Source organism: Pezoporus wallicus, unplaced genomic scaffold (assembly GCF_028554395.1).
Source record: "Pezoporus wallicus isolate ANWC-B61680 ecotype Strahan unplaced genomic scaffold, APGP_CSIRO_Pwel_v1 contig_16, whole genome shotgun sequence".
NCBI classification, from domain to species: Eukaryota; Metazoa; Chordata; class Aves; order Psittaciformes; family Psittacidae; genus Pezoporus; species Pezoporus wallicus.
Window position 1 is genome coordinate 3,749,814 of NW_026641478.1, and position 18,524 is coordinate 3,768,337.

The 18,524-nt window shown below is 37.3% G+C and overlaps 1 protein-coding gene across 1 annotated transcript in view; it reads right to left on the minus strand.

Annotated features, from left to right (window-relative positions):
- Positions 1–1,906: 1,906 nt before the first annotated feature.
- MYCBP2 (MYC binding protein 2) overlaps positions 1,907–18,524 on the minus strand; it is a 182,406-nt gene continuing 165,788 nt past the window's right edge. Inside the window, exons 71-83 of the mRNA XM_057424034.1 lie at positions 17,947–18,230; positions 17,664–17,760; positions 14,651–14,770; positions 12,959–13,060; positions 11,195–11,323; positions 8,661–8,793; positions 8,282–8,385; positions 7,469–7,657; positions 6,889–6,996; positions 5,647–5,856; positions 4,298–4,405; positions 3,944–4,109; positions 1,907–2,711 (exon numbers count right to left, since the gene is read on the minus strand). Coding sequence (XP_057280017.1) covers positions 2,596–2,711; positions 3,944–4,109; positions 4,298–4,405; positions 5,647–5,856; positions 6,889–6,996; positions 7,469–7,657; positions 8,282–8,385; positions 8,661–8,793; positions 11,195–11,323; positions 12,959–13,060; positions 14,651–14,770; positions 17,664–17,760; positions 17,947–18,230 — 1,866 coding nt within the window. The 3' untranslated portion in view covers positions 1,907–2,595. The remainder of the gene's footprint in view (positions 2,712–3,943; positions 4,110–4,297; positions 4,406–5,646; positions 5,857–6,888; positions 6,997–7,468; positions 7,658–8,281; positions 8,386–8,660; positions 8,794–11,194; positions 11,324–12,958; positions 13,061–14,650; positions 14,771–17,663; positions 17,761–17,946; positions 18,231–18,524) is intronic.

Below are 18,524 nucleotides of genomic sequence, written 5' to 3' on the forward strand. Positions count from 1 at the left end.
TTTTGTCTTCCACTGATTCCTCATCAAGTCAGCTTACAATTAGATGACTTTTCTAACCAAATACCCTCTGAATTCAATTTCTATTCTAATCCATGACCTAGGAACATGGAAGTGCTGAAATCCCTGGTGTAAGTGCAGCCATACCTTCTATATACTGGTTGCACCTGCATTATGAGCACTTAAAATAACCTGCCTTGGTGCTGCCTTGTGGTGTCCTGGCTCCAAAACATTGCTTCTGCTCCAGACTGCAGAGTAGGCTGTGGTGACTTACATTTGGAAATGCACTTTGTAGTCATCTACATCCAGGCTATTCAGGTGGCTTGTGTTTTATATTGGGATGAGATGGAATGAACCCCATCCTGGAAGGGCTTGTCCCTCCCCACTGGAGATGACTGTGTCTGAGGTAAACATCTACAGTATGGACATCATTTGGCTGTGTGAGTCACACTCCTTGTTTCTGTAAGTGATGTACAACATAGGAGGAATCTTGACTCTTGAAGATGCTGAATACCCCCCCCTGCATTGGCTTCCTCCTGACATGCAAATAGAGGGTTTAACATGATTTGAAGTTGTTGTGGTATGGGATGAATCCTTGTCTCACCTACTTGTTACTCTTTATGTCCATTGCAAATTGAGTTTTATCTTGTACCTTCCTCTGCCCGCTGGTCATCTGTAGTTATCTGTGGGTTTCCCCTTCCCTTTTCCTTTAATATGTAATTCCTGACTTGGCCAAGCTGACTGCTTAGTACAAGTTACATCCCTTGTTTGCAGTAGGATGGCTGCTGGCTGTGATCTTAGTTGGTTGTTCTAAAGAAAATGTCAGCTCCCATAAATCATTTTTTTTCCTTACACTTGATTCCCACAGGATCTTACACAAGACTTCTGTCAATTTACTGAATGCAGTTTCTTTATCTTGTTTTCTCCTCTCCTTTTCAGCCTCACCAGTGCCGAGTACAAGGGAATGATGACTACCCTGGTCCTGCTGGCTATGCTATCTCTGATACAGGCCAAATGCTGTTGGCCTTCTTGGCTGCCTGGACACAAGCTGGATCCTTTTCAGTGGCTGTCAATCAGGTCCTTTTCTGCTGAGCAGCCTTCCAGCCACTCTTCCCCAAGCCTGTAGCATTGCATGGGGTTGTTGTGGATAAAATGCAGGACCCAGCAGTTTGCCTTGTTGAACCCCATACCACTGGACACGGCCCATCAATCCAGCCTGTCCAGATCCCTCCGCAGAGCTACTGTGCTACTCTAAGATAAATTGTGCTTCAGAGGTGTTTTTCCCCAGCTATTCTAAAATGCAGAATGCAGACAGACTGAGGTTAGACGAGATGGATTACATGGGTCCAAGTCTGATGAAGGTCACTTGACATGGATGCCATCTTAAATGTAAAAGCAGCTGCTCACGTCTACTGGTAATGCACATTTCATCTATGTGAAGAAGAAATAGTAGAAAAGGAGTTGAACATACCCTGAAAATCTCAAGAGAAAAGTCTTACAGGAAAAAAACCCTTCAGCTGAAGTTATATTTTGCTTTCACTATACAGCAGCAGGTGTTTGGGGACTTTTATCAAATGAACATTTTGGGATTCATGGCAAAAGGCTACTTGTCCTAAGAGTAAAATATAACTGACTGATAGTAATTTAAAATGGAGTCTCCTCTTGTGTTTTAAAATGTTGGAAATTGAAATGGCAATACTTCACATGAACGCTAGTACATTTATCCAGCTTTTTTGTTACAGATTTGAGCAGCACTTTTTATGTCTTAAGTACTTCCATAACCACCAGTTTACCCAACAAACTCTACTACTTTTTAAGAGAGCCTACGAAAGTAATTATGACACCTCCTGTCCTCTCCTCCCATTTACAAAAAAAACCACACGTCTGAACACAGAAGCTTACACATTCATTAGACTTTCACTGTATAAAAATGTACAGTGGCTTTATTGACATGTACATTCCATTATGTTTACAGCTGCAAGATATGAGGCACACTCAGTATTGCACTTCATTAAAATTTCAGGCTCAAACATAACCCAGAAGTTTAAATGAAACTGCTGTTGTAATTTAATAATTCTTATACAGGACAAACATTGATACCTTTATATACAGCATGATACTTGTTACATTTATGTCTTCCTAACACAATTGTTTTTTATAACAGTCTAGGAAATAAACCAGAATATTCCTCTTTCCCATCCCCACTTGTGATGCGTTACAATTGTACAAGATTACAAAAAGTCAGTATACAATAATCAATATTTTTTTCTTTCTCCTGAAAGCCAGCATCATTCATAGTCCACAGACACACAGATCCTTTAATAGTAATTATTTATTTGTAAATGTCCAATGTTTCCTAGGCGATGACTGTAATGGCCACATGCAAACACCTCACAAGTTTTGATGTCTCGGTTCAAAAAATGTCAATATCTCACAGCAAGAATTATGTACATGGTATTTGGCATCCTTCTTGCACTGTAAATTGTTCCTTTTACCTGGGTTATGAAATGGTCCCGTCCTCATCCCAGCTGGACTTTATTTTCAGGACACTTGAGGGATGAGGGCACCTGCTTTGCTCTGGTAAAAAAAAATGCTAGTCTAAAAAGTGTGAGCATTTCTGCAAACCCCACAACCCAGAGCAAATTCTTCACCAGTGGGTGGATGGACAACATGAAGTGGACATTCTGTTCCTTCAAGTTGTTTACCTTTGGGACCTACAGTGAATTTAAGGGTGAGGGGGGAAAATAGAGGAAAAAAAAAACAACAGAAAAGATTAATGCTTGCAGACAATGGAAACAAACACGTATATATATATATATATATATATATATATATATATATATATATATATATATATATATACGTTTCCTCAAAAAACACCATGCTAAGTGAATGTAATACTTCCATAATACAAATTTATAAGGCATCAAAAATGAAGGCTTAAGAAGCAGCAGGTAGAAAGGTGCCTTCACACAGTCAAAATCAAGAAGTCTAAAGGCTTAATAAGCCATGAGAAACAATATCAATTAGATCTGACAAAATGTGATCGAAAACTGTTAGCTCCTTAAAACACTTATGTCAAATGTTGAATTGGTATTTGAAGAAAAAAAAACCCAAATGATCCAAGTGCCATGGAATTTAAAATAAATCAAGTTCAATGTAAGAAGAGCTTATAGGGAGAATCACCAAAATAAGCTTAATCTCATTAATACTGTGGGAGAAGTTCCACAATCTAAAAGCAAAACCAGTAAATATGAACAGGGAGTAACACTGCAGAAAACAATACTTAATAAGGTTATACCAAGAACTATATTTTTTTGTTTACTTCTTTCATGTAAATACCTTTAAAAGATTGATCTCACTTTTTTTTTTTCCCCAACAGCAAGGTAAATGATATGATTAATTAAGATCAATTCAGTGGCACATGAAGTTAGAAACTAAGGCCTTGGGGCAAGTTTGCACATGGCAGGTACCTAGCTACAGATACAGCATTTAATAACATTTTAACTTTTTCAATATGAATTTAATGCATTGTCACACCAGGTTGGATGGGGCTTGAGCAACCTGGTCTAGTGGAAGGTGTCCCTGCCCATGGCAGTGGGGTTGGAAACAGATGAGCTTTAAGGTCCCTTCCAACCCAAATCAGTCTATGATTCTATAATCAGGAGTCTGAATTGCAATTGGGAATAAGGAATTTGAAATGTCTTTCTGTATCAAAATATCTAACGTTTAAATGATCAGTGTGATGACATTGCCTGTTTTATTGCCAGAAAAATGAAAGAAAACAAAAGTATGCATAGAACAAATTCTAGTATCATTCAAGGTACTGAACTTAAAATTTATATGCCTAACTCCGTGGTTTTCCTAAGAATTATCAGTATGAAGGGTATCGATTAGAACTTATCTCAGAATTCAGTGTGGTAAGTTTGCTTTGTAAAAATACTACCTGCAGGACAGTGTGGGAGTTCTTCTTTAGGGATGCTTGTCATTCTTTGGAAATCATCATGGCAAGCATTGCAAAAATGTGTTGTCCCAAAACAGAAGAAAACAGCGACCGAACAGCAATAGCGGCATTTGTACTCTAAGAAATCCGTACCATGTTTGGGACACATCTAAACAAAAGAACACAAACATCAATAACTGAAGTACCCATGCTGCAACAATGCAACTACACACTTCGACATGCTGTGGTTAATACTATACAATACATGTAATTACAAATGACTGTGAATTGCTGTACAGCTCAGGTACTTGGAGCTTCGGAATGAAACAAAAACAGGCATCAGAGTTCTTTACTTACCTGAGCCCTCGAAACATCAGAGCACGCACCACAAATAAGCTCTCTCGGATCATAGTCATCTCCTTGTCCAGCCTCAGCATCACAACGAGCTTCGCCACCAAAATATGCCTTAATTTTATACAAAAATGATTGCAGATTAAACCAGAGACAACTAGTATTTGTAAGAGGGAAATGATGAGTAACAGCCATTACAGTTGTCTTCGCTATTTTAATATCTCTTGACTATGATTCCAGACACGTTTTTGAGGCACTAAGACAGTATCTCTCGATCTCAGGATAAACAAGACAACAAATTGTGCAAGATACTCTGACCTATGCAAGTGAGTGTAAGGCTTTTGAAACCGTTTGGATGCTCTATCAACTGTATGTAAGAAAGAGAGGACTGAGGCTGAAAGCAGCAGGTAAGTATTCTACCAGGGCTTTTTACCAGCTGAAAGGAGTATCAGGTTTTATGCATATGTAGGATCCTTTATCACAAGATTTTGCTGTTTTCTACAGATTCTTTCTACTTTCTCATCATATTCTACCAGGACACACTGGGCACAAAAATGTACCAACGATGAATTAATTTCCTCATCTACTAAAGTATTTTCACACTGAGTGGCGAGATGAGGCAATAAGTAACTAACTTCCTTCCTCTGTTATCATTTTATTAATAAGACAACACAGAAAGTTCTCAGCAATTCTCGCCTTTTTGCAATGATTGTAAAAGGACAGGGAAAATGGTCTCAAGGCAACTATGAGAAAGGAGGAAGTCCAGCTTCCCCCAAACTCTGCAGACGAAAGAAAAGGGAGAGTCCTATGGAACGTATGTCAGGAAATTAAAACTGTACATATATCACCCAGAGTCCATCAGGCTAGACCACACATTTCCTCCTTCTCCTTTTTGATTCTTCTAACACTTCTCCCCCCCAAGTCAGTTTACTGCAGTTGCAGTGAACTCCAACTTGGTAAAAGTAGTATTTCAGTGGAATCTTAGGTTAGGAACTTTCCATGTCAGAGTTAGAATGAAACCTGTATTTAGACTATTTTAATAATCATGTAAAGTGTAGGTTGGAAGTGGGAGAAAGGGACAGTTGGTATTCTAACACAGCATCATCTGCACATTGTTCTAAGAAGGCTACTGACTCAATATGCTTTTGGTTTCTGACCTGCTCTGTATATACCTTTGAGCTTTACAAGGTAAGACATTATGTACATTTAATTTGCCCAACACTTTGTTTTTATAATGATTTAACGATCTCTTTTCCTGCTTCCCTCCTCGACACACAATACATTAAATATATGTTCCCTAAGACATTACTTTTGAAACTATAACATTTAATTTGAGAAAGTACTAATCCTCATACCTTTTTGCACTTGTAGCAAACATAATAAGCATATCTGTTCATAGCGTAGCCAGCTGGGTCATTATAAAATCTAACACCTGGTGTTGTGATGGCCTCGCTCTTGTGCAACCCTTCATACTCCAATCTCATTAGTGCTTTTCTCCTTACATCTTCATAGAGTTCTTTGATTGGATCAAGCAAATCCTTTAATACTGTATGATTGATTTTGTTCTGAAATAAAAAAAAAAACAGCTGATTAAAATATCTTGTATCTTTATTACAACAGCTGTGATAATCTGTATTATGGTCAAACACAAAAGCATTATGAATGTCATAAAACCTAAGAGCTCAGGTAATGGACATTTCATTTGTACGCTTTATTTGCTGCAAAATGCTTTTTTTTTCCTGCAAAAATAATAACCAGGAATGCTATTTATATGGTCTTTTGCTACATGAAATCATCGGCCCTTACAACAGACTGTAACGACCACAGAGGGATGGTAAAGGGTACATGAAATGTGCACCACAGCACAGGAATATTCTGATTGTATGTCTTCTCTAATTTGGGTCCTTTTTGACTTACTGCTCAGCAATTAGGACTAATGACTAATACTGCAAGCTATTTATCATTTAATGATCACAAGCTATTGCCGCAAATTATCAAAACACAGCATGAAGGAAGAAACAGAACATGCAGAATGGCTGGTCATTCACAAATTTCACATTCCTAGGATGTTAAGGTGCTCTCCCTTCCCTGCAGCTATCATATGCTTTTGCTTACAGCAACTACAATTTTGTAGAGCACAAGAGGAAGTTTTAGTGATTTAAGCTGAACCAAGTACACGTATTCTTCAGCTCCATCCTCATACTGAAAAGCAAAGCAGCTTTAAAAGGGTTTAGTAAAATAGAGAAGCCAAGTTTTCTGCTTCAGACAATAATGTGCATTAAGTTTACTTCCTCCCCTCCCCACTGTCCCCAAATATTGGGAATTTACAAACTGATGGTGCTAAGAATAAATCAGCATTAATATAATGTCTCCATTATGCTTTCTTTATAAGAGGACCTTTACTTCAAGAAACAGTATAGAAAGGTTAAGAAGATACATCAAGGATACCATTTCTTTAGTGACATGAAAAATTAAGGAAACAAGTGATGTATAAGTAATTTATATTGTGACAAGCAATATATTATTAATAAAAAATAGAGACAAGACAGTATTAGGTAGCTTGTTTGACCTAGGCAGTAAGCACATAGCTCATTTACCTTGCAAATCGGACAGGACATAAACCCAAAAGTAATCCTTGGCCCAAGCCATCTGTTTTCTAGTACTCGTTGACAGCATTGCAAATGGAAAACGTGGCTGCAGTCCAGCTTTAGAAAAGAATACATGTGAGTGAACAGTTCAGTTAACCACTGAAGTAGAAGATCAAGTGGCAACATATATCAATTACAGAATAGAATCCTAGAAGACCCTTATTTTCTTAACAGAGAGAAAGAATATAAAATGGTCATTTAAATTATAACCTTTCCACTCCAAAACTACCAGTGAACATATGAAATATATGAATTATATCCATTAATTACCTCAGTTGTTTTACTTATTTATAAATTAGCATATATTTTAATGAAGCAGACACAGCAATCTAAATTGATACGATCTGCTGTCTTGAAACAGCAGTAATGCCAGACAAAAAGAAAGCTTTTTAAGCAATTTATGTACTGTTACAGTGTCTGTCTTGAATTTCTTAAGAGTATGATTTAAAGGACTTCATATTTTAACTTCTTCCACAATTGACATTTCAACCATAATATTAATCTCTAAATGGGGACAAAAAAGATAAACCTGGATAGCTGGTGCTGCTGAAAGTGCTTCGGTAAAGCAGATCATGCACATGTCATCAGCATCTTGTTTAAGAGTTGTAGCATTCTTATCACAGCCATGCAAGCATGGCAAACAGTGCTCTTCATTCTTGACGCCTCCACATGGATGGCCACAGGGGTGTGTCTTGCTGCAGGCAATTTTAGCATACTCCTATTAAAAGTAAATGAAAGTAAATGATTAATCCCTTTTTTCCCCTCTGGAAAATACCAGACCACAGGAGGGTCTGATACAGTGTTGCTTTTTGAAGCATTACTGGTTTATGCAGTAAATGAAGAGGAAAGAATCATGATTCACACTGTTTTACAGCTACAGCAGGTACTTGAGAAAAACTGCACCTTTTGTACAGTGTGTGTATTAGGATACATTTGACAAATCTGGCCAAGCCCTAAATGTTCTATGCTCACATAATAAATAGATTGTTAACACAAACTACTTTTATCAAGAGTTCCAGTACACTAGACTTTACATTGACAGTGTGCATTTTACTTTAGAAGCCAAATGCTATTGTGAAAACTTAAGATACTTTTGAAGACAGTATTGAAACTACCCAATATTTTGGTCGACTACTGGTGTTTGTAGTGTGTAATTAAACATTTACAAACTCAGAAGTATTTTAAATTATAATATTCAGTATTAAAACCTTTTCATATGAAAACTCTGATTTAAAATGGACCACAGGGATGAACAAGGTGTACTCAAAAGAAGAAATCAATTTGATCGTACAGTCTTTTCTATTTATGTAATTAATAATGTTTGATACTTGTTCATACACACCTGGCAATCTGTATCAGAACAAACGCTTCCCACTGCTGATAACTCTGTTCCACTCCTACATCCACAGAAACGACACGCTTCAGAACTGCTGGTGGTTGGCTTGCCTAAGTCCACAAGAGTAAACAAAACCAGAAACTGTTGTAATGAAACAGAAGAGACTGATATTCTAACTACAGACATTTAAACAACAATTGCAGAAAGCCACCGGAAAAACAGCAGTTCTTATGCAGTTGAATATTTTATTTTTATTAACAAACGGTTAAAAGCATTGCCCTAAACCAGGTAAAAACCCCAACTGATTGATTCCCAACCCCTTTTCAAATGCTCATTTAAAAGATAAAAATCATCAGGATAAAGAGCAATAACAGTTGTGTTTTACCTGTCTGTTCTCTAAACTCCACCATAGCCTTCATAGTTTTAGAATCTGCTAGTGCCATCAGCCAGAAAAGTTTGGTTCTGCCACAACCCTCGTGGAGATCAACTTTGATAGCTTCCTCTTCTTCTTTGAATACCTGTCAGGTTAACCAAACAGGTAATAAATAGCATCTCTATATGTTATCTTTGTCACTGCTTTTTTGGGTTTTCATCAGATGTTCTACAGATTCTCTGGAGTTTGTCTACTGAAGGTGCTTTTCTTTAGGCATTCTATCATTTGTATATATTGCAGAATGGATAAAGGTGTTTTTAGAAATAAAAATATGTAAGATTAATGCTGCACAACATTTTTTCCACTTTAAAAATATGGACCTATGACTTCGTAACTACTATCCAACTCATCTAGTAGGCCACGGTATATTAAAAGCACAAGGTAACACTAGAAATATCTTCACATATCTTCACCATACTAGTAGCTGATCAAAGCAACATTGATAATTACGATTATAATAATAGGTACTATGCAGTAACAATTACTTAAGTGTGTAATATTAATATTTTTGACTTTTATATAACCAGTGGATGCTTTTGGCTACAATGAGGAAAATATAAAATTTTTGCAAAATGAAATCCTTAGTGGACTTCACGCAGTTTCTTGTTTTTCTCCTTTCCTAGGTTTTGAAGGCAGTTCTGTTCTCATTCATTTCACCTGCAATGCAATAAAAGTTAGAATTTTCCTGGGTATGGGGATGTATACACTCAATTTAAACTTTGTATTACTTCCTATTAGACTCATGAAATTAACCCCTAATTACTTCACAGAGTATTCACAGTAACTTACAGGCTGTCCTTTCTTGAAGGGAAAGAAAATACATTAAAGAGAGGAATGTATGACAGAAGATGGACAAAGAACAAAGCTAACAGAAAACAGGAGACAGGGAACATGACAGTTTAAAGTTTAAATTAGGTGCTTAACATGAGAGATGTAAAGGTAAAAAGGTGGTGAATAAAGAGTAGACGTTTAAACATGCTTTAAGAAGTAAATAGGAAAAATCTGATAAGTAGCTATTTTGGACAGATTAAAGGAGAGATGTGAGGACTTCTGTGAGATAAGAACTTACTTTTTATCAACTGTAATCTGAACAGGCTATATAGGAGAAATCAGAGAAATAAATGAGACTAGACTGTGCTGTGCATGAAGGAAGAGTAGACATAAAAAAATCATCTTCTTGGGATGACAAAACAGGAAGATTTCAAGGGGGATTGCAAAGATTCTGGCAAAGAAATAGAAAGTAACAGATCCCCATGCAACTTCCAGGCTGAGTCTACACTGCCAATGCGGAGGCACCAAGGAGATTTGTAGAGTCAAACTCAGTGCCCATGACCTGATGTTTACATCACACGTGCTCTAGACTAGCTGATCCCCTGCACTGATGACCATTAGCAGTGTGTCCCTTCATCTATCTTGTTTTGTTGGTTTTAGTCCTACCAGAATGGAATCCAGTTCATGCACTCCAAAGCTGCTCTATAACACAAATCAATGCATGTCAAAGAGAGATAAATGTATGTTTGAAAAGCCCATTCCTGATCCTAACTAAAAAGCTGATGTAGATGTACTCTAGGAGAGGGAGAAGAGGAATGGTTTCTATTAAATTAACGTTATTAACATGTAATTTTATATTTAGCTTTTGTACATATGTAAATAATCAGAGTAAAGGGAAAATAAAGGACCACAAAAGAGAAAGTCAAAAAAGGGGAAATGTTCAGTAGTTTCACAAGTAATAGAATCTTGAACATTAATTTCAATTAGAAAAAGAAATATTCAAAGGAGAATGTGGTTTTAAGTTTAGAGATGAAGAGGATAAAAGAATAACACAAAATAAAACTAATTAGCAGAGTACACAGCAATTTATAAAAACTCATCTAAATCAAAGCAGGTGAGATGTTTCAATTCTAAAAACAAGACCAAAAGAAGTCAGGAGAATTTCAAGGTTATGGATATGACAACATACTTAGCTGTGAAAGACAGTGAGAGCTGGAGGAATATTGAAAAATAAGAGAAGACTGACATAAAGGAACAAGTAGGAATATCTGCTGTCAAGTGGTCTTCCCGGATATTTAAAAAGGTATCTACATTGAAAATTGGGGGTTGACAAGTACTGACTCATATGACAGAAGTAGTAAAGGAGATGACAATTTAACAGAAATAAAGAACCAAAGTTTACTTAAGAAGTTCCTAGATTCTCCTGAAAATGTTCCTAAACAATGTCAGAACAAGAGAGAAAAAAAGTAAGTGTCAGAATTAGGGACTGATACAGATTTTCTAATCTTGAGAAGATAAAGGACAAGGGAATTTAACTAAAAAAAAAAAACAAACAAAACCTAAAAAGAATTAAATGGAAAATTATCCCATTTCCAAAGTGAGGGAAAATGCCATTTTCAGATTTGATACTTGCTACTGCCTGTTGGTTATATATTAATAGGGGAAATGTACACAATGCATGCAGTGCACACAACACGGTGTCATGTGTACTCTACCTGTCTCTGATGAGTTTTTGTTCGCCGATGGAGATGAAGGAATCGGTCACAATCTGTACACAAGTTCCCACAGACATTACATAGAATGATTGCGGCAGTTTCACCATCATCATGGTTATCACACATTGGCTGGAGGAAAAAAAGAAGAAATAATTCTATTAAATCGCTCATTTCCTTTCTGCATCTGTTTTTATTCTCTCCCCATTCATCCCCCCCCCCCCCCCCCCCCTTCCCCCCAAATCAGTAAAGGGAGTAAAGAGCTTGTTTAGACTATTAATTGTATCTTTAGAATCATTAGGATCTAAATAACTACTCCAGGACACAACTCCCCCCCCAATTTACTACATCAGTTCTTCTGATATTCTTCATCTCTTATTTTGCATGATGTAGAAAAAATGTGGCTTTCAGTAGTATAGTTGAGACACTTTTCAACTAGTCTGAGAAAACATTTATGTGGTAACAATAACGGGTTATGGGCACGTTAACAGAAAAGTTCAGCTGTGAGTACTTGGGTCAGTCAACAGGTAGGATATTTACCCTTCATTACTTTGATATGGCATGTTTACTCTGTTCAAACATTAATCAAAACTGTAGGCCACCTATAACTCAGAGATAATAGAGCTGTAGCAATAAACTTTAAAATCCATCATAAAATTGGGTTGCTCCACTGATACATATATATAAATTTAACACAGTTCTGTTTTGCAGTTCAAAATATCTGTACAAATGACGAGTTCAATGACTGATTTGATTATGCATATACATACGTCTGAGAACAAGATTCCATTGTACTCCCCAAACACTGATTTCCATGATACTGCTCAAGCAACTTAGAACAGAATCCTTTCAACAACAGTCATGGTAGGGGGACACACAGTTCACCTCAACATCTGAATATCCTGCTACAATATAGGAGTGGGGAATTTCAGACTGGGTTCAGCATCCCTGCTTGATGATGTCTTGGATCACTCCTCTGACATTTCCAAAGCTCTGCAGAAGTCCCTTGACTTTCTTAATCACCTCAGCAGGGTTTTAGTCCTTGCTGCTGCTGCAGCTCTGCGTCTCCTGTATTCTCATTCTAACTATACTAAACTGCTTTGGAAGCTTCTTTGCTCTAAGCATCCTCAGCTGCTAGTGGAAAGTCACAATCTCCCCTTTCCTCCCACAGGGATGCACCTAACCAAGTTGTAATGAGATCAGCTTCATTATTTTGCTCTTTCCAGATGGGTATTAAAAAAAAATCGTAAGCTTTTTGTGATACTGGAAAAATATAGACAGAAATTCAATCCATCATATTCCATATTAAAGTTATAAATTCTTTGGGTAAATGGTAGCTTTACTAAATCCAGTTAGAAAGTTTCTTTCTCTTTGGGGTAATCACTCTCCAAGATGGGGAAGAGGAAGCTAAGTTACAGAGAAGTTACTACACAAAGAAAGAATTGACTGCATTATGTGACAGAGATCCAGAGAGAAAAAAGCTTTGACAGAGCACGTCACATCTGCTCTCAAAAATCCATCCTACAGGTGTTAGGAAGGCCTTGCTCCATCCTGAATACCAACAGAATTGCCACCTGTTTTAAGTTGGAAATTTGTTTTTCTGAGCAGTGCTTGTTTAGAACAAATACTTCAAACATGTATGTACATCTCCACTGGGAACAACAGGGAGCAATAAGGTTAGGCCAAGTCTAGCTTTCCCTATCATTCTAAGTTTTCTGACTACTGAATAAATCAAAATAAACACAAAAAGGTATGATTCAGTCTCACCATCTGTTTCTGTTGTCCATCCTTTCCCATCCATCTTCCAGAGGATAGTCTATCAACATGATCCTGATCAAGTACACAGAGGGATGCTAATGCCAACCATAGCTATTGAAAGGAAAGGTAGAATTAAATGTTTTAGAAATATATATATATAAAAAAAAAATCCAAACAAAAAACCCCACCCAAACCCCAAACAAACAAAAACCCCACTCCAAACACTAAAGATACAAACTGTGGCAAATAAGAATGTCACTGTTACCTGTAAACAGTGTCATCATAAGCTGAAGCCTGCTCATACAATGCAAGTTTTCTACTTTCCACAAGAAGTCAAGCACACAATAAAATTCACTCACTTTCTGGGAACTACCTTGTTTCTTTCAGGTATGTCAACAACAACAGAACTTCAGCTCAATGAGACTATTTGGTTTCCCTATGTTCTACCCTTGCTGCATGGGGTGTTTGAGATTACCTAGAAGAGGGTTCTGACCTAACTATTCTTCAAAGGAAGCTTTCCTCTTTTCCTCTCCAATGACTACAGTGATTTTAGAGAGACGAGCTACGTGAGGGTAATTTATTGGCAGGCCTGCGATCCAAAATGGAATACACTTGTCAGGTGCATCTTGCAATGGTTTTGCTCAAAGGTTTGATTTGAACAAAATAGGTTTTGTTGAAAAAAGTCTGTTGGACTCCCAACCCCCAAAACAACACCTCCATGACAGAACTAAGTTCACTGACAAGGAGAGCTAGGCTGGTGTTTAGGGCTCCTCTATGACCTGCTTGAACTAACACAGTTACAGCAGGAGCTGGTGGTACTCTGAGATTGTGTCTTCCAACAAGCAGAGAATATACGAATAATGGGATGAAAAGGGTAAGTGGCACAGCCTTTTAAGATGAAAAATAACACGAGTGTCAAATGCCTGTAACCATTGCAAACCTCTTCTTTTACATGTTGTTATTATGCTTGAGAAGCCATGCAATAATTTACAAGAATGCTTTTCATGGTGTTTCAAGCAACCTAATAATGTTAAATTAGTCCCAACTTCTATAAAAGATTCATGGAAGAAGGGAAAGAAAAAAACCCCACCCTATGTAAATAATAATGGGCTCAGCAAATGTTTTGTCATTTTGCGACTAGACAGAGGTAAAGTTTAGCTTAATTGTCCTAGAGAATGTTTGATACTGAGTGTTTTTGTAATAGCCTTGAGATGTGGCTGATGACCTAGAAGTCAAACCACTTAAAATAACTGTGTTGGAACAAGACACCTGACACATATTATGAAATTTTCTACACAAATGGGCTCATAAATTGAGTAAAATTTATCACAAATATCACAAACTTAAAGGAGAATTACACCTCAAGGATAAAACCCCAAACGTATAAGCATAACACTTCATTGGTTGAGAGGTACCCAAGATGCATTATTTAATTACAACTCGGTTTTTACTGGTGTATTTCTGCTACAAAGAATAAAACTGCATCTGGTGTGACACAGAGAAAGCAAGACTTATCAGGACAAACACTACCTCTCCATAATGCACACAGCTAGATTTGGAGACTATAAACCATATACTTTATGTATTGTTTCTTGAAAAATCCTGTATAAAGAAGGTTTTTCTAAAATATAGGAAGGCTCCTGGACAGGCTCCTACTGCACATTTACAGTGAACTAATGTTAAGTGCAGTAAAATTCTTACCCTAGTTGTTGCAATGCACCTCACTGGTGATCTGTATTCTTCTTCCATTTTGGTCAGAGCTATGATGGTTTCAGCAATAGCATTCTTCGTCACACGGGACCAAGCTTCTGACAGATGGCCCTGTTAAAGAGGAAACTCAGTTTATTACAGCTTTGATTAAGAACAACTAAAACTGCAATTAGAGCTGCTACAAGCAACATCAGGTTAGCATTGCAAGATAAGAGGAAGTCAGGGACGACTTTGACAATTCATGTGTTTTTAAATCAGACAGATCTCAAGTACCAGCCCTCAAATACCGAGGTGACTGACTAAGGTAGTCTCTGAGCAGCTACTGTAATAACCAACTTGGTGTAGGTAGAGGGCATATGATTTGAAGAATGAAAAGGCATATTCCTAAAGCCCCCAACCAAGAGAAAGATACAGAGCTGGAGCACAAATAAGTGACTGAACAACACACAGGTTACAATAGATCCCTAGAGAAACAGCTTCACTTGTCCAGTTTGGTGTTCCTGAACACTCTCCACAGTTTCAATATTTGAAAGAAATAAAGAGGAGTACACAGAAAACATCAGAACTATAGCATACTTTCTTAACCAGCCTTGAACCTATGGCACTGCTTCATACCCCAAAGGTCCTGAATTCAGAGATTGCTGAATCCTAAATGTGATCTCTAAATTTCTAAACCTCACACTAAAAGTGACAAAAATAACTAAGACTCACTGGACTCTAAAAAGGAAGCTACAGTGACTAACTCGGATGTAGATACAGTTCTAAAAAGCTTCAGAGAAAGGTTTTTAAACTAGAACCCCTCTATTCCCCCACTCTCTTTTGGGTAACAGGGCTGAACCCCAGAACAAGTTTTGAGTATCCCTAAACCACAGAGGTCCCTGACAAAACATAATCAAAAAACATTATTACTCCCACCTTTAAATAGCCTTAGTCAGATCTCCCTCATCTAGAATGAAAGGGAATAAAGTTCAGATCTCTTCTTTACAGAAGAGGAGAGGAAGAACCTTATTGTTTGGCTACTGAATAATTCAGAGTAAACTCAGTCCCAGCCATTCCTTTAGGAGCTGCTACTCTTTAAGCAATTCAGAATCTACTGAAAGGGATTTATATCCACACCTGAGAGGACTACACTTTACCTAAGTGACTTGATCCCTCTCTTTTTATAATAAATATTTACATTCTCTTAAACAAGAGAATTCAAGACCCAACAGCCAGCACTATTGGAAAGCTATCAGGTATGTGGGAGATGGAGCCTAGCATACCCTGGATAAGTATACAAGTTGCCATATCTTACATCAGAGGTTTAAGAACTTTCCTACTAATTCTACACCGGTTTTGGAGAACCAGGTATTAGCAGATACACAAGTTTCACTGGTGAAGGTCTTGGCTGGAGGAGCTGCTTACACAACAATACAAGCATCTGATTCTAGTCAGCCAGCCATTATCTATTTCTACTAATCTCATTCTTTGATACCTGGCAGAAGCTTCTGCTCAGCTTAGTTTTAATCAGCTCTTGATTAAGGGACAGGCTCTCCCATCATCATGTGAACCAAAATCCCATAAAACAAGGACCACAGAGTTTGCTTTAAAAGACTTGCCTGAAACTATATAAAAATACAGCAGAAGAGAATACAGCATTTTCCTGATGTTTTCCTGCTTATCCAAAGCATGCCTGCCAACAATGGCTACAGATGATACTGACAGCCCTTAAAAAGTCTTGAACAAGTTACCCCTGCCCCTCCCCCCCAATTAATTCCCAATATATGTTGCATCTTACACACCAGAAGAAGCAGGGTGCCTGAGAAAAACATATGGGCATGTACATACAGGTGCACACCATCTTAATCCTGGCATTTACTATCTTCTGAGTACTTAATTGCCTTTACAACTGCTATTTTTGGGGGTCCTAATTTTTATATGCAATTTCCTAAAATGTTCATAAAGTATGCAGAAATAGAAATCCATCACGCAGAATCACACTGGCACCTACAACAGACCTTTTCTCTCTAGTCACTGGAACATTGGAAGCAAAGACAAAGTGATCATTTTATACAAGGACCAGCACAGCTAAGGGATGAGACACACTTTAGTTATAACTCTTAACGAAGGAAGGATTGTGAGATTCTGAAATCTTGGTCAGAATCAACAGTAGCAATTGCACAGAATTCCCATCCAGCTTCAGCAACTTTGAGAAGGGATCTGTTTAATCTAAACACATGAATGGCTTAGAAAACAGGACTCCAAAGCTGAACATACCGAAAAAGCTTTCAAAGGTTAATCACAGGGGAAAATCTGTGTCATTTAGAGCATCTCACTGAAATAGGTACAGAATTAAGGAAAACAAAACCAACCTCCTATCTAAACTCTTTTCCCCATAATATATACAAAACCTGTTGCGTTTTGTTTTTTTTGACTTTGGAAATAGGTGCATCACTTTCTATTGCATTCTTCTGCCAAAAAAATTGCCTGTATCAGAAATAACTATGGAAAAATTCAACCCAGATGGTTAAAGTAATAAACAACTATAAATGTAGATTTCAGTAAGACTGAAATGCAGCAATCTTAACATACGGTCTTTACCAGAAACTCCACATATAAAATCTACATACAGTGACATGAAAACAACACTATTATCTTACTCCACAGACACCTTCTGGTTCCAAGTGGAGTTCTGAGTGCTCAAGATTAAAAAAATCAGGCTTCTAAGTTAATAATGTAGAAAATGACACACAATTACCGTTTACTTCTTAAGTTTCTGGTACAAGTGACTTCTTTAAAAGCTTATTTCAAAACTAGATTTCTCTTTAGCAGAATCGGAACTCAGTTCCTACTGCTTCTAGGCCTAGACTCTACCTAGAAGACTATACCCTTTTCTTTTTCAGACTGACTCACGTTTAAACAGCTCAACCCAGTACTAAGTGTAATAGAAAGTAATTAAAAAGCCTACTCTTCATTACCAGAAATACGTGAATATCCTCCACACATTTAAAAGATAGAAACTTACTGCTGCCATGTCTTTAATGAGTTTAATAATGATCTCTGAAATTTGTGTAGGTGTTGAACCCTTCATCCACCAGTGGCTTTCACCTCGCCGAATATAGCTGCAAAGGACATGAAATAAATTCAAGTAATTAGTTACTACCTGTAAAAATCCAGCACAGAGAAATCCATACTCAGTTGCATTTTTTTTTTTTCCATTTATAAAACAAAGACAACATAACTGACTTCAAAGAATGTCATTATTTTGTGTTTTTAGCTTGAGAACATATACATATTTTTAAACAAACCTGGAATTGAAGATCATGGGAAGTGTGACTGTAGTAACTCCTTTGCCTGCAGTAGTGCCAGCTGTCCCTGTTATTGTAGTTCCTTTGGCTTTTAGCTGTACAGTGAGAGCTTTGGCAATGCATCCCAAAAACATGTCTAAGATACCTAGTTTGTTCCAGTCTCCTTTTTCTGTTGAGTGAATGATATCACTTATATCTGCTGGCGGAAGAGACTTCACTCCTGTAATGCTGGCCAGGCGACTAGGGGTTACTTCGGGCAAAACACGTCTTAGTAATGATGTTACCTGGAGAATAAAATCAGACCACCACAACTCTTACTGAGACAGCTGGAGTTTTCAAACAAAATCAAATAAGGTCTTTCTCCACAAGTTATTTCAGTAAGAAGGACTTAATCGACTTTCTGTACTTAAATCACACGCGTAAGAAATTCTGTAAGGTTTCTATCTTGCTTTGAAGTGCTTATTAATATACCCAACGAGACAATGCCAAAGAGTCTAGAACCAGTCTCAAATAATACTTGGTCTTCATATAATAACAAAAATATGCTTGGTACTAGACTTAGGACAACAGTGATAGAA